The sequence below is a fragment of the Salvia miltiorrhiza genome, chromosome 7, assembly GCF_028751815.1.
Source record: "Salvia miltiorrhiza cultivar Shanhuang (shh) chromosome 7, IMPLAD_Smil_shh, whole genome shotgun sequence".
Classification (NCBI taxonomy): Eukaryota; Viridiplantae; Streptophyta; class Magnoliopsida; order Lamiales; family Lamiaceae; genus Salvia; species Salvia miltiorrhiza.
Genome location: NC_080393.1, coordinates 44,395,330 through 44,410,328, shown reverse-complemented (window position 1 = coordinate 44,410,328; position 14,999 = coordinate 44,395,330). Strand labels below are relative to the sequence as shown.

The 14,999-nt window shown below is 33.7% G+C and overlaps 1 protein-coding gene across 1 annotated transcript; it reads right to left on the bottom strand.

Moving 5' to 3' along the window:
* Positions 1-177: 177 nt before the first annotated feature.
* On the bottom strand, positions 178-8,407 carry LOC130996271 (protein TORNADO 2-like). Its single transcript, XM_057921782.1, has 2 exons — positions 7,711-8,407; positions 178-751 (listed from the first exon to the last, which is right to left on the bottom strand). Exons 1-2 carry the CDS (start codon positions 8,206-8,208, stop codon positions 434-436), a joined length of 816 nt encoding a protein of 271 aa, XP_057777765.1. The 5' UTR covers positions 8,209-8,407; the 3' UTR covers positions 178-433.
* Between the last annotated feature and the right edge of the window lie 6,592 nt (positions 8,408-14,999).

The window sequence follows — 14,999 nt, the reverse complement described above, 5'->3', positions numbered from 1 at the left end:
ATTTTTTTATTGAACTAATATCAGGAAATCACTTTAGATTTCTAATACCTACTTGGTAGGGCTGTTAATTCTACGAAAACTACCTGAATAATGGGTTCAGGGACATCCTGGCCGAAAATTCTAAAATTAGCTAAAATTTAATAAAATAACATATAAGAAAAACTATTAATCTTACAATTTTACCACCATCTCAAAAATAGCCTCTAATTAATATCTAACAATGCATAATACATTAAACATTCTTCTAATAAAAGTAATCAAGGACCACTAAATAACAAACTAGCTAAATCAAAATGTCCCTCGCAAACAAATCAAAGTAGCATGCACCTCATAAAAAATAATTCAAAGCACATCATCTCTAACTTATACATTAGTTTAATTAATTAACTTGCAAATCGGGAAAATTAAAACACCACTCTTCAGTGTTCTTGCTTCAAGTGTATGCATTACCTTGCTTGTACTTTTTAAACAGCTCTTCAGTTTTAGCATTCCTAAAAGCGCAACATCCAAATATGTAAACCGCAATCAAAGCGACGAGAGTAATGATCAAAACGACGTCTGCTTTCATCCACTCTTTCTTGAGATTTGCCAGCAATCCGGCTTTGCATGAATCGCAGGAATAGCAGAGCTGCGTTTGGTCGTTGCTCCACTGCAGGCAGTCCATGTCGGCCGCGTTGTTTATGGGACTGATCCAGTATGTCGGGTTCACAAACGTGTACCCACATTCCGTCGGTGGCTTGCAGCATCCCGACTGTATCACCAATCAAGATATAGTGAACTAACAAAATATTGATTTTATTATTGTAAAAAATAAAAATTATTATTAAGATTAAAAAAAAATAGTCACGCTTACAATTTTATTTAGGGATATCAAAATTAAGTACTTAATCGATTTTTTTGACCTATGTCAGATTTAATCAGTCACACAAAGTAAACATTTTTTAAAGGGACGTCTACTTTGCATGATTGAGTAATTTTGTCTTCAAGAGTAGGATTTTTTCAATCAAGCAAAATTAGCTTAAATGATAAAATTAATCAAGGGTTTTGAAATATCTTAAAGTTTCAATTTATCAAAGTAAACAATAAATTAAAATTATTAATTTTATTTATTAAGGCTAACCCTCCGAAATTTACGCCCCCTAGTTAGGGATGTCAATCTATCCCGAAACCAGTGGGCTGACTCGATTAACCCGCCATCCGAGAGGGTTAGGGTTGAATATTTTCAACCCGATACACTACAAAAAAACGCGAAAATAGCAGCGAAAATTAGCGACGGCGAAGCCGCCGCCGGCAATTACCGACGGCACGGCGGCGGCAAAAACGGTGACCCGCCTTTTGCCTATTACCGGCGCATTACCGACGGCAAAATAACTGCCGCTAATTAGCGGCGGTTGTGCCGCCGCTAATTTAAATATATGTTAATTTAAATATATATTATTTATTACCGACGGCGTTGCCGTCGCTATTTACTGGCAAGCGGCCGTCGCTAATCACCACCGCCGGTGACATTCGGCGATAGCACTACCGCCGTCCGGCCAAAATTACCGATGACATGTTTCCGCCGCTAATTACCGACGGCAAATTCTAATTACCGGCGTTTGCCGTCGGTAATTTTTTTTATTATTATTTTTATTTTTTTTCATTTATCATCTAATAAATTGGTCAAAGATAATAATACAAAAACATTAAAATTAAATATATATTGAAATACAAGTGAAAATTTAAACATTGATTATTACTAATCTAAGATTATTACTAAGAATTCAAGATTCCTAGTAAGAATCTTATAATTATAACTTTAGAATGTTAATTAGATTAGTGATCCACTCATCAATCATCACTAATCTAATATTATTATTAAGCATTCAAGATTATTAGTAAGAAACTTATAATTATAACTTAATAATGTTAATTTGATTAGTGATTCACTCATCACTCATCACTAGGGATGTCAATGCAGCCCGAAGCCCGTGGGCCGACCCGAATAACCCGATAAAATTAGAGGGTTAGGGTTGAAAAATTACAACCCGAAAAAACCTCCAGCCCGATTAGCCCGCACTCGACTAACCCGGAACCCGATAGGGCTAGCCCGAAAACTCGATGGGCTGGCCCGGTGGGCTGACGGAATTGTGACTGATGCATCCAGTTACAACTTCTGCTATGTTTAGATCTATGGTATTTACTTAAATATATATATGTAGCCTTATTAAAAAAAGTGAAATTAATTAGTTAGAATGTATATGTGTGTGTGTGTGCAATCTCATTAAAAAAAGTGAAATTAATTACGAATTTTTTGTAGAAACTGATTATTAGTATCTCATTTTAAAGTGATACCAGTTTTTTTTTTTGTCAATGAGACGTGCATGGCAAATCCACTAATTATTCAGTAATAATCCAGATTGATTCTAGTGCATTGATGCATGTTAAATTTTACTATCTCATTTTAATATAATTTTGTTCATGTAATCTTGAATATCTTATATTTTTGCATTTCATGCTTTGCTATATAATTTATATCTTTAATATCTATGTATATTTTATACATTATACACTAGATCATTAAGAATAATAAAATACAAATGATAATTTTATTTTTACGCCTTTAACCTGATTGGCCCGATGGGCTAGCCCGAAACCCGAAAGTTTAGGGTTAGGGTTGAAGATTTACAACCCGAAAAAATCTCCAACCCGATTAGCCCGCACCCGACTAACCCGAAACTCGATAGGGCTAGCCCGAAAACCCGGTGGGCTGGCCCGATTGATATTCCTACTCATCACTAATGTAAGATATTACTTAAGAATTCATGATTCTTAGTAAGAATCTTATAATTATAACATAAGAATGTTAATTTGATTAGTGATTCACTCATCAATCATCACTAATCTAATATTATTGCTATAAGCATTCAAGATTGTTAGTGAGAAACTTATAATTATAACTTAATAATGTTAATTTGATTAGTGATTCACTCATCACTAATGTAAGATATTACTTAAGAATTCAAGATTCTTAGTAAGAATCTTATAATTATAACTTAATAATGTTAATTTGATTAGTGATTCACTCATCACTCATCACTAATGTAAGATATTACTTAAAAATTCATGATTCTTAGTAAGAATCTTATAATTATAACTTAAGAATGTTAATTTGATTAGTGATTCACTCATCAATCATCACTAATCTAATATTATTGCTAAGCATTCAAGATTGTTAGTGAGAAACTTATAATTATAACTTAATAATATTAATTTGATTAGTGATTCACTCATCACTCATCACTAATGTAAGATATTACTTAAGAATTCAAGATTCTTAGTAAGAATCTTATAATTATAACTTAATAATGTTAATTTGATTAGTGATTCACTCATCACTCATCACTAATGTAGGATATTACTTAAGAATTCAAGATTCTTAGTAAGAATCTTATAATTATAACTTAATAATGTTAATTTGATTAGTGATTCACTCATCACTCATCACTAATGTAAGATATATATTACTTAAGAATTCAAGATTCTTAGTAAGAATCTTATAATTATAACTTAATAATATTAATTTGATTAGTGATTCACTCATCACTCATCACTAATGTAAGATATTACTTAAGAATTCACGATTCTTAGTAAGAAACTTATAATAATAACTTAATAATGTTAATTTGATTTATTGATTTACTCATCACTCATCACTAATCTAATGTTATTACTAAGAATTCAAGATTCTTAGTAAGAATCTTATAATTATAACTTAAGAATGTTAATTTGATTAGTGATTCACTCATCAATCATCACTAATCTAATTTTATTACTATGCATTCAAGATTCTTAGTAAGAAACTTATAATTATAACTTAAGAATGTTAATTTGATTAGTGATTCACTCATCAGTCATCATTAATCTAAGATAATATTCATAGTAAGAATTCAAGATTGTTACTAGATTGATAAAAAAAAATTAAATTAATAAATAAATATTTTTCCGACATAAAAATAAGGACGGAAACGAGCCAAATCCGTAATTAACAACATTTTTTGGATATCATCTCGACATATTCTAAGGTTATGAATATATATGATATTGTATATTGAAGTAGACTTTAAATGAATTAATAGGTACTAGATATATCAATAATACGAGTGTTCTGTACTGGTGACCACTCGAAAAGAACTTCAAGGTTAAGCGTGCTTGACTTAGAGCACAACTAAGATGGGTGACCGACTGGGAAGTTCGTCTAAATTATGCAATACTGTATAAATACGAAAATAAATTGGGGATATACAATAAAATAAATAAAATAAAATAAATAAAATAAATTAAAAACAATTACCGACGGCATTTTTCCGTCGGTAATTAGCGAGGGCATTTTGCCATCGGTAATACATCGGCCAAGTTCGGCGAGTGCGCCACCACCGTTCGGTGGAAATTACCGACGGTGATCTCGCCGCCGCTAATTACCGACGGCATTTGCCGTCGCTAATTTTTCGGCAACTCTCCACCGTTCAACGGCGGAAATTGTCGGCGGCTTCGCCACCGTTAATTGCCGGCGGCGGCCGATCGCCGTCGGTAATGGCATTACCGACGAGTCGGTTAGCGACGGCGATTTGCCGCCGGTAACGCCGCCGGTAGCCTTTATCACCGGCGGCCGTGCCTTATTACCGACGACAAAATATCGTCGGTAATCGTACGTTTTTTTCTAGTGATAAAAGTTACAACCCAATTAGCCCTTAACCGAATAGCCCAGCACCCGATAGGGTTTACCCGACTAGCCCGATGGGCTAGCCCGAAATCTGAGTACTTAACTTAGAATATTTAGATATAAAAATAAAAAAAATGATAAAATATTATAAAGTCTCATCATTTCACTTTTCTTTATTTTTGAGATGCTTTGGTTCTATGAGTTCAAACTATTGTTGGATATTTTATTATTTTTTCTTTAACAAAATTGAACATTTTATTATTACCAACTTTTTTTATATGTTATGTAATCTTGATGTTTTTTACAATATCTCATATTTTTGCGTTTAATGTTTGCTATATAATTTATATCTTTGATTTCTATGTATATTTTATACATTATACATTAGATCATTAAAAATAACAAAATACAAATAATTATTTTATGTTTACGCCTTTAAGCCGATTAGCCCGATGGGCTAGCCCGAAACCCGAACGTTTAGGGTTAGGGTTGGAGATTTATAACCTGAAAAAATTCTCAGCTCGATTAGCCCGCACCCGATTAACCCGTAACCCGATAGGACTGGCCTAAAACCCGGTGAGTTGACCCGATTGACATCCCTACCCCTTGTATATATAATTTGTGCGCTGTATGTGAATAGTATTCGCATTTGCGGGCCAATGCCTTTTGAAAGAAGATTGCTGAAGCTTAAAGGAAAGTTATTGTGTGCTTGGTCTGTAGAATCATGCTTTGTGTAGTAATCAATCTAAGAATAGTTTTTACAGCTCCACCAAACAAGGTGTTGATAAACTCTACACGCTGCCAAGTAATGTGATAGCCATTTTTCATTAAATCTAATAAAGTTACTTTCTTGATTATTATAAGATAGGTATCGCTGACGATGAAGCGCAGTCTGTTGGTAAGACGCTTCACCTCCAATCAATAGGTCGGGGTCAGAGTCACCTAAAAGGTTAGAGTGTGAATGTGTTTTTCCTTTCTTTGAGTGTAACAAATTTTTGAAAAAAAAAATGGGTATCGCTTGGGTTTAGTAGAGAAAATTTATTATTAAAAAAAATTCATTATCTGAAATATTAATTAACTGGAACCAAAAGAAATTAAAGCAAAAACATTTATGTTTTAGAAATGGATTTACTCGTTCACATCTATCTCATTCCATTTTCGAGGGATTAAACTTCAATATACCACACTTTATGTTTAATTTTCAATTTTATTTGTTTTTTATATATTTTTTCTCTCGAATTTAAATTTTATAAGCTTTACTTTATGTCTTTTTTATTATTAACTAGGGTTTATTTCATTTAATTAGGGTATATAATTATTTTTTATCATTTAATTTTACGTCTATTAGCTAATAATAAGTTGATAAATTAAAAGTCATACTCCCTCCGTCCGCGATATCGTTTTCACATTGTGGATGGCACGAGTTTGAAGAAAAATAGTGGATACTAGTGGATATTGTAGTGAGTGAAGTTTGGGTCCCACTATGGTTGTGAGTGAAAGTTTATGAACTATACTTCTATAAATAGAAGTGGAAACGATATCGCGTACGGACCGAAATGACAAATGTGGAAATGATATCGCGGATGGAGGGAGTAGTACTTTTCAAAAACATTAATTTTTTGAAATAAAAATTTAAGTATAATTCATAATATTATAATAAATTTTATTTTTATAAAAAATATTTGTAAAATAATATTTATATATATATGAGTGGGACATAGTGACACACATAAAATATTGGGACACTGAACCTTATCCCATTTCCAAGAGGCTGATCTTAAGTGGATTTTATTTACATTTTAAGAAAATAGAGAAATATAATTTTAAGTGCAAAAAATCCGTCGAACATGCAACCAAAAAAATAATAAAAAATAAAAAAGGAAAAGTCTAAGAAAAACATAGAGGGGCGAGCCATAAATGAGATTCAATGTCCCAAAATTTTATGTGCGAGACAAAATGGGATATTTAGTGAGATACATTAAATTTTAATTCAGCCAGCGTATCCTTCTATTGGCTTTTAACATTTAGTGTGAGTTCGCTAGAAAATAGTGAAAACCATATTTTCTTATAATTTTTCTATATTTCTAAGTATTTTATCAGGTGGATAATGTTTCATGGAATAGGATGAAATTTTGTTTCGAGCAATTGATTTTTCATCATTTTTACTCCAATTTATGATAATATTTTCATGGGATATCGGTGCGTGATAAGAATCAACACTTATTTTGTTATTTTGTTTCGTCCACAAAAAAATATATTTATTTTATATTTTCTTTTATAGTCAATACACTCGACTAATTATAACCATTAATAGTATTCCTTATTTATCAATATTGTCTTTACTAGACTCGCCACAAATTAATTAATTTAAAATTATTATAAAAATGAGACCTTTATTCCTATCACGCATTAATTATAACGCTCAATATTTTCTCTTATTTATCTATATTATCATTAATGGTATGGACCCATTAATTACTCAATCAAATTAAATAAAATTATAATAAAAATGAGATTATTTTCCCTTATTTATCTATATTATCATTAATGGACCCATTAGTTACACAATCAAATTAAATAAAATTATAATAAAAATGAGATCTTCATATTCCACTTACAATACTCAATTAATTTATTAAAACTCGTGCTATATGGAAAGGGCATTTTTTGGTGGATATGGAGAATAATATTTTTTCATCCAAAATTTTGAAAGGAAGGTGGGCTATTTCTTTTTTCAACTCTAGAGAATATAAAATATGATGATGGTGATCATTAAAATGTAATTAAAAAATTCCACTTTTTTTATCCTTTATTTTTTAACAATAAATTTGGAATAAAAGAGGACGTAAATTACGGGGGAAAAAAAGCTTAGTCCGACCACGTCCAAGCATGCACAGTATTTTCGCTCAAGCAATATGCAATTTATCAACCCAGAAACAACCATTATCTTTCTCTAAACAAATCTGCCAAAGTTAGTAGCAAAGACTCAAAACAGTAATCGACATTACCTGCAAAGGAGTGATAGGAGCATTGAAGAAATCCTGCGCGGCGCGATAGCTCTGATTCAACTCCGCGCACATACTGGTGGAGCTAAGGCAGCTCCTGATCCTATCCCACTTGTAGGTGCTGCGCACGCGCCGCCGCAGCCAGCCGGAGAAGCCGTCGAGATCGTACTCCAAGTAAGCCCGGCTGGGCACGGGGTGGCCCCCGCCCCTGCTGGTGACCATGTAGATGAATACAACCAAGCAAGCGAGAAGCACAATGAGGAGAAGCATGAGCACAAGGTATGCTATGAGCAGCCACGGAATCCTCCAGAAGCCGCCCACGAAGCCGGCCAGCGCCACCAGCAGGATGAGGACGCCGAGGATGATGACGGGCCACTGCAGGATCTTGACGCAGGAGTTGTCGGCCTCCGTTGCCAGCCATATGCCGGCGCCGATCACCGGGATCGAGAGCAGCATGGCCACGAAGTTGATGGCTCCGATCACATTGTTGCTTAAGGCCATCTTTTTTTGGGGGGGAGAAAGGTTTTTTTTGGGAGAGTGGAATGTGGAGATGGGGATTGTTTCTTTAGTGTGAAAGGTGATAAAAGGTTTTGATTATGGGGTTCTGTAATGAGGGAATTCGGTCAGTATTGTTTGTCACTTTGTTTCAACTTTTTCAACGGGCGACAGGATGTAAATTAAAGAAAGGTAAAGTGAAAGGAGATGGGAAGAAATTCGTCGCTCCGATCCAATGCAAATTTATGCTCTCATCACGTTGTTTTTTTTTCTTTTTCTTTTTAATGTTTCTAATTTATGTGCAAGGGATATGGCATTGGATTCGTCATAATGATAATGAAAATCTATCTATCTATAAATATATAATAGCAATACATGAGGCCTGCGAACACAGTTGGCAAAGTTGAGACACTCTAAAACTCTCATTTATGAGAAGTTTTGGGCTCAAATCCGCCTACTTTTGTTGAAGCTAAAATAAATCAATAACGCATGATTCTCTATTATATGTTCAACCCCATAAAATTATATTCTTAATTTTCTAAATTTCAACTTTTGTACTCTTAATTTCAAATATTATTTCTAATAATTAAATATCTTCACACTATATTAAGGGTTTCTCTGTTCACTTTATGGAACCATATTTATTAGTTTTATTTTTGTATTATATAGATGATACAATTTATTATTACTACATTATATATAATCATATGTATATATATGGGTTATTGGCGCCTAAATACACGAACTTTGGACCCATTTTGATTTTTTCCACGAACTTTGAAAGTTTTCAAAAATTACACGAACTCATTTTGTTTTTTCCACAAACTTTGAGAATTGTCAAAAATACACGAACTTTGACCCAATTTATTTTTTCCCACAAAATAAAATATATTGTTATAAAAAATTATCCAAATAATTCTTTTATAATTAACAATAAATACCGCTTCATTTGAGATATATTTTAATGAAATATAGTTTAATTAAAAAAAATCATGTCACCCATAAATAATTTTCATCTATCACTAACTAATTAATTAAGCTAGTTAAAAGATAACGAGAGATAATGAGTGTATTAAAACCTACCGCCCAATTGTATAATTCTAATTAGCATTTTCCGATTCAATTAATGACGTGAAATATTCATCTAATGACCATGTGGTTGAGAAACTTTTCAAAGCCTAATCTCAAATGAAGCGGTATTTATTATTAATTATAAAAGAATTATTTGGACCATTTTTCTAAGTATATTCCGTGGAAAAAAATAAATTGAGCCAAAGTTCGGGTAGTTTTTGACAATTCTCAAAGTTCGTGGAAAAAAAAATAAAATGAGTTAAAGTTCGTGTTTTTTTAACAACTTTCAAAGTTCGTAGGATATACCAAAATGGACCCAAAGTTCGTGTATTTATGCGCCAATAATTATATATATATATATATATATATTTAAAATAGTAGGTGTCGGAAAAATATCAGTAATCCATTTTAATTTGAATATTATGTATTTGGATCAATTTTTCCATATTATTATTTAGAATGTTACTTAATTTATATAAATAAATGCACCTAAAATATACCATGTTAAAAAAATTGATGAGGAAATACGAAAAAGAGAGTTCAACACAAATAAATATGAAATTTTATATACACCATCAACATATATATATATACACACAAAGTTCAACATTGCCACTATTGTGAGCTAAACATATTTTTTGAAATTAAAATATATAATTATATATATGATAAATAAAAACTAATATGCACAATATATTTTTAGTCTATGATAATTATATTCATTTTAAATTTTATTATATATATGTATATATATATATGTAATACCAGCCACCTATCCAAATACACATAAAATCTCGCAGCAACCCAATATGGTACCAAATGAGATACCAAATCACAGCAGATAACAAATAGAGAAATAAGCTTGAACACACGATATGGTAACCCAGTTCGGTGATAGAACACCTACGTCTGGGGGGCCTCGCCCAGGGAAAACGATCCACTATGACAGATTAAATTACAGCAGGACTTACAACGACTCAACCTTCTATGCCTCTATAATTTCCCAAAACCTCAACACTAGTAAAACGTTGAAAGTTAGATAACACTAACTCTCTAAGTGTGAACCCCGGCGAACACTTACTCCCTTACAACTCAAACAACTCAAAGAACAATGACAATAACATGAACAATGAGAGTGTATTATTCAAACCCACATGGAAAAGCAAATAAACAAATCCCACTCACAAGTAGAACTCGATCTGGAAACTTGCGAACGAACAACGAAGCATCGATCTGGAAACTCGCGAACGAGAAACTTACTTTGCTCAAACTAACATGAATAGCAAAGTAACAAGAAATAGAACATACGACCAAACCAATGATGTTTTCTTGCTGCAAATCACGCTCCACACACCAACTGCTTGATTGAATGTCAAAACCAGCGAACCCTAGCTCCAAGAGAGAGACAGTATTTATATGTGAGAAATCCCAAGTTTCCTTCAATGATAAGGACTCCTCTATAAAGACTTGCAAGCCAATCTAAAAGATGCACAAAGATTTCCTCCGAAATCACCCAAAAATAGGAAATAAAATCGTCAAAATATGAGCTTATCCAAAGAAAATTCGTCAGCAGACTTGGTATCACTTCTGGTATCACGTTTGGTATCAACGAGCAAATCTATATAAATGACAACTATATATAATCTCTAACATTCTCCCCCTTTGGCATTTATATAGACAAAACACATATTATTGCTTCAACACTTGAACGAACAGCAATATACGCAAAGCTCCCCCTCGCTTAATAAACCCCCCCTCAATTTAAAAAGGGGTAACAAAGCAGCAACAGCAACAACAACCAAGATAACTAAACATCAAGTAACTTCTCCCCCTTTTTGTCTCAATAAATGACGAAGGGTCAGTCTCGGCATCCTCATCATAACAGGATCGTCCTTATCATCACCCTCTAACTAGTACTTTAAAAATGACAGTATCAACACATGTACCATTCCTACAGCAGTAACACCAGCAGTAACTACAACAGCAGCTACCAAACCACACTCCCCCTTACTCCAAACTTCTCTCCACTTTGTTGCAAAAGACATGGAGATGCGAAACAGGTCTCTAACAGGAGATAGATGTATTCTTATGAAAGAACATCTTAAAGAACATGCTTTGAAAGAATACCTTTAAGGAGGGATCAAGTGACTTATGAATGACTAAGGGAGTGACTGGAACAGTTGCTGTAACATCTTCTTTAGGGGCAGCAGCAACTATACGTTGAGATATGCTTTCTCCATTAGTTCTAGCAGTTACAGGAGGTACCGACTTCTGTACCCACTTCTTCTTAAATTTTCTCCTCTTCTTCTCCCATTTATAAGATGATCTGTGAAACTGGGACTGGATATGAGGTTGACTAACCTTATCTCGAGAATAACCAATGCCCATTTTGCCACTTCCTCGAGTAATAAGAACTTTATTAGATTGATAAGTTCTTGCATTCGGCATCTTCCTTCTATCATTGAGATAAAATCTACAACGAGGTTTGATGTGCCCACGACGACCACAATGATGACAAATAGGAACAAATGAATTATTCCTATGATGAGAAGCGTACTGAACCCGTCGATTTGACACAGACTGTGGATTCTGAGTGTGAGTCTGAGTCTTCTTTATGTTGACAGAATGTTTAACTAACTTATTGTTAAGGGGCAATAGTATTCACCCTGTTTTAGAACTTGTGCTCTGAGTTCAGTCTTTTTGTTTGTGGAATATCCTAATCCTTGTTTTGATGATACCAAAATCCATAGGTCTTAATTGTAATAGACTAGAACTGTTTGAACTCAAGTGTTAGAGTTCGTTTATGGTTTAGCTTGCGGTTCTGAAGACTGAAGACTGAAGGACGAAGGACTGAAGACTGAAGACTGAAGATACCAACTGAAGTATCAGTTGAAGAATCAGTTCGGAACTGATTACTTAATGCGTGCCGCGTGGACTCAGCGGACTGATACTTAAGTCAAGTATCAGTTACACATTCTTCCTCAGACTGAACTTCCAACGTTCAAAGGAAGCCACGTACTCCAAAAGTACAGCCGCATTAAATGCAGAGATCTCAGGATCATCCCTCTCTACAGAGGTCATTCCTATTTGGTGGCTACTTTATCAGAGACGTCACATCTCCTGCTCTTCAACATTGTCGTTCCCACCAAACAAGGAACCTCGAAGATTGAAGCCTCAGCCCAAATTCGAAAAGCTCTCCAACGAAAGAAATCTTGAAGACGTTCTCCGCCAACGGATCTATTCAAGACCTCTCCTATAAATAGCGCTCGAGGATCACTTCAATCTTTACCGATTCAACGACATAAGCTGAAACTCTGCCAAAATAGTTTCTCAGCCAAAAGCTTAACCTCCCCAAAGCTTGAATCGAAGAAGAGAATTTCAAAGCCAAAAATCAGTCACTACTGATTACACACATTCTCTTAGACCTTAGGCAAACCTCTGTTTACCCAGAAGCCTAGGTCAAACTAGCTCCAAAGAACTTGTTCTTTGAAGTATAGTTGGCAAGTTTTCAAACCTCCTTTCGAGAGATAAAATCGAGTGTTTGAGTGGTAAAGGAGTTCAGGAAGGTACTCTAACTCCGTGAGATCCTAGTGCAAGGTCGTGCTAGGAGTGAGAAATCTAACGCGAGTGATGTGTTGGTACTAAAGAGTGGAATCTTCAGTGGTACGGTTGTGTGCACCCAGCAAGCACACGGTTCAGTTTGCAGTGCACCAGTTAAGCACTTGCGGAGTGGATTGTTGGTCTGATCAACCGACCGTGGATGTAGGAAGTATTTTCCGAACCACGTAAATGTCTCTGTGTTATTTACACCTTTCAGTTTTACATTCTTACTTGTGTTCTTTCATTTGATAAACTGAATTCTGATTAACTGCAAAAAGAAACCTAAGACTAACAACGTGCTCAACCGAGGCTATTACGAAACAAAGTTATTTTCGCTGCGTATGATATCAGTCTGACTGATCTATCATCTGATAGTCAGGAAGAGTGATATCATCTCTGTTTTAGCAAACTCGACTGAAGCTTTATGTGCATCAGTTAAGTTCTAGTAACTTAACTAATAACTCCTTACTGAAGAGTTTTTTAGTATCAGTCGTTAACCATGTTTGGTCAGAACTCCTTTCTGTTAACAGGTGTCTTAGTTTGCTTGTAAAGTTTCGTTTTGATCTCTTTCTTGAGATCCCTCTGTTTTAGAGGAGAAAAATAGCCCATAGGTGTATTCTCCCCCCCATACACCTATTCGATACCCTCTGGACCTAACAGCTATATTTATCATAAACAAACTTTCTGCATTCATCATCATAGATTCATAGTAATATCATCATTTCACATATCATAAGTCAACAACAATAATGTGTATGTACCACATCTACCCATCGTCATCATAATCATACCATCTAAATAATATCATCATGGGCGAAGAGAATGAGGCCTCCTTCTCAATCGTGTGACCAGCCGATGCATCACAACAGCTCACGATCACCATAATGTGCACATACCCTAAATAGTAGCTTGTCAACTCACATAGTCCAAGGCCGATCGTCATCTCATAATAGAGGGTAACATATACTTCATCATCACTCAGTTAAAACATGTCAAGTCAACAAATTATGTCATACTTTTTTTTTCCAAAATAATAATTTTGATTTGAAATAATTTTATATTTTTAACCTACATAATAGAGTTTGCAAGACGCGCATATTAGGATTAGAAAGCCTACCTTATTCTGTTTCCATCACGGGCATAGAGTTACCTCTTTCTTTAGCTTTCACTTTCCGCCTAGACTTCTATTGATGATTCGATGAAGAGTCGATAAGTTCGAGAAGTGAGTCGCGGAAGAAATGAAGATCGGTCTCTAAATGACAAAAGGTTCTCTTTTAAGGTTTTAGCATCTATATTAAGCTCGCTTCATTTCATCAGTCAAAATCTAAACATTTATCACGTAATTATCATATAAATTTGAAACCATTTATTCAAACATCTATATGAACACACTTTCGTCTAATCATAACTCTATCGACAAACCATATAATAGAACTTAAATAATTAGCTCACATAAACCAATCTTTTCTTATACTCAATACATTTCACATCATTTAATAAATCCATCCTTTATAATCACACGTGCTTAGCAATTTACTATCTCAATTTAAATTTTAAGTTCATTTATCATTTCATTGTACAGTTAATCATTCCTTAAGACAATTATGAGGGGACATTTAGTTTGCATGATTGGTATAATATATGATTGACTATTTTATCCTAGAGAGTAGGATTACTTCAATTTCATCCTTACAATGGAATATGAATCAAGCGAAAGTAGCTTAAATGATAGAAATAATCAAGGGCATTGGGATATCCCAAAATTTTAATCCATCCAGGATCTATTTTTATCTATCAAAGCTAATCCACCAAAGTAAACGCCCCCTAAATCCATAAAAAAAATTATTTAAATAATATAATAAGGGTCTAGCTTGAATTATTTTATTTTAAAAGTTCAAATATTTAAATTAATGAAATGGACTCAATTTAATTAAATGAACTCAATCCCAACATTTTAAAATTAATCTAAAGGTTTAAAGTCCAATAGGCAAATTTAAAATAAGCCCCAGCAATTAAAAGAAATACAAAAACCCAAATATTTTAAATAATTCAAAGTCCATCAATCTTTTAAAAAGAAACCAAAGGCTCAAGGCCCATTTTTAATTAAAACAAGAGCCCAATATTTT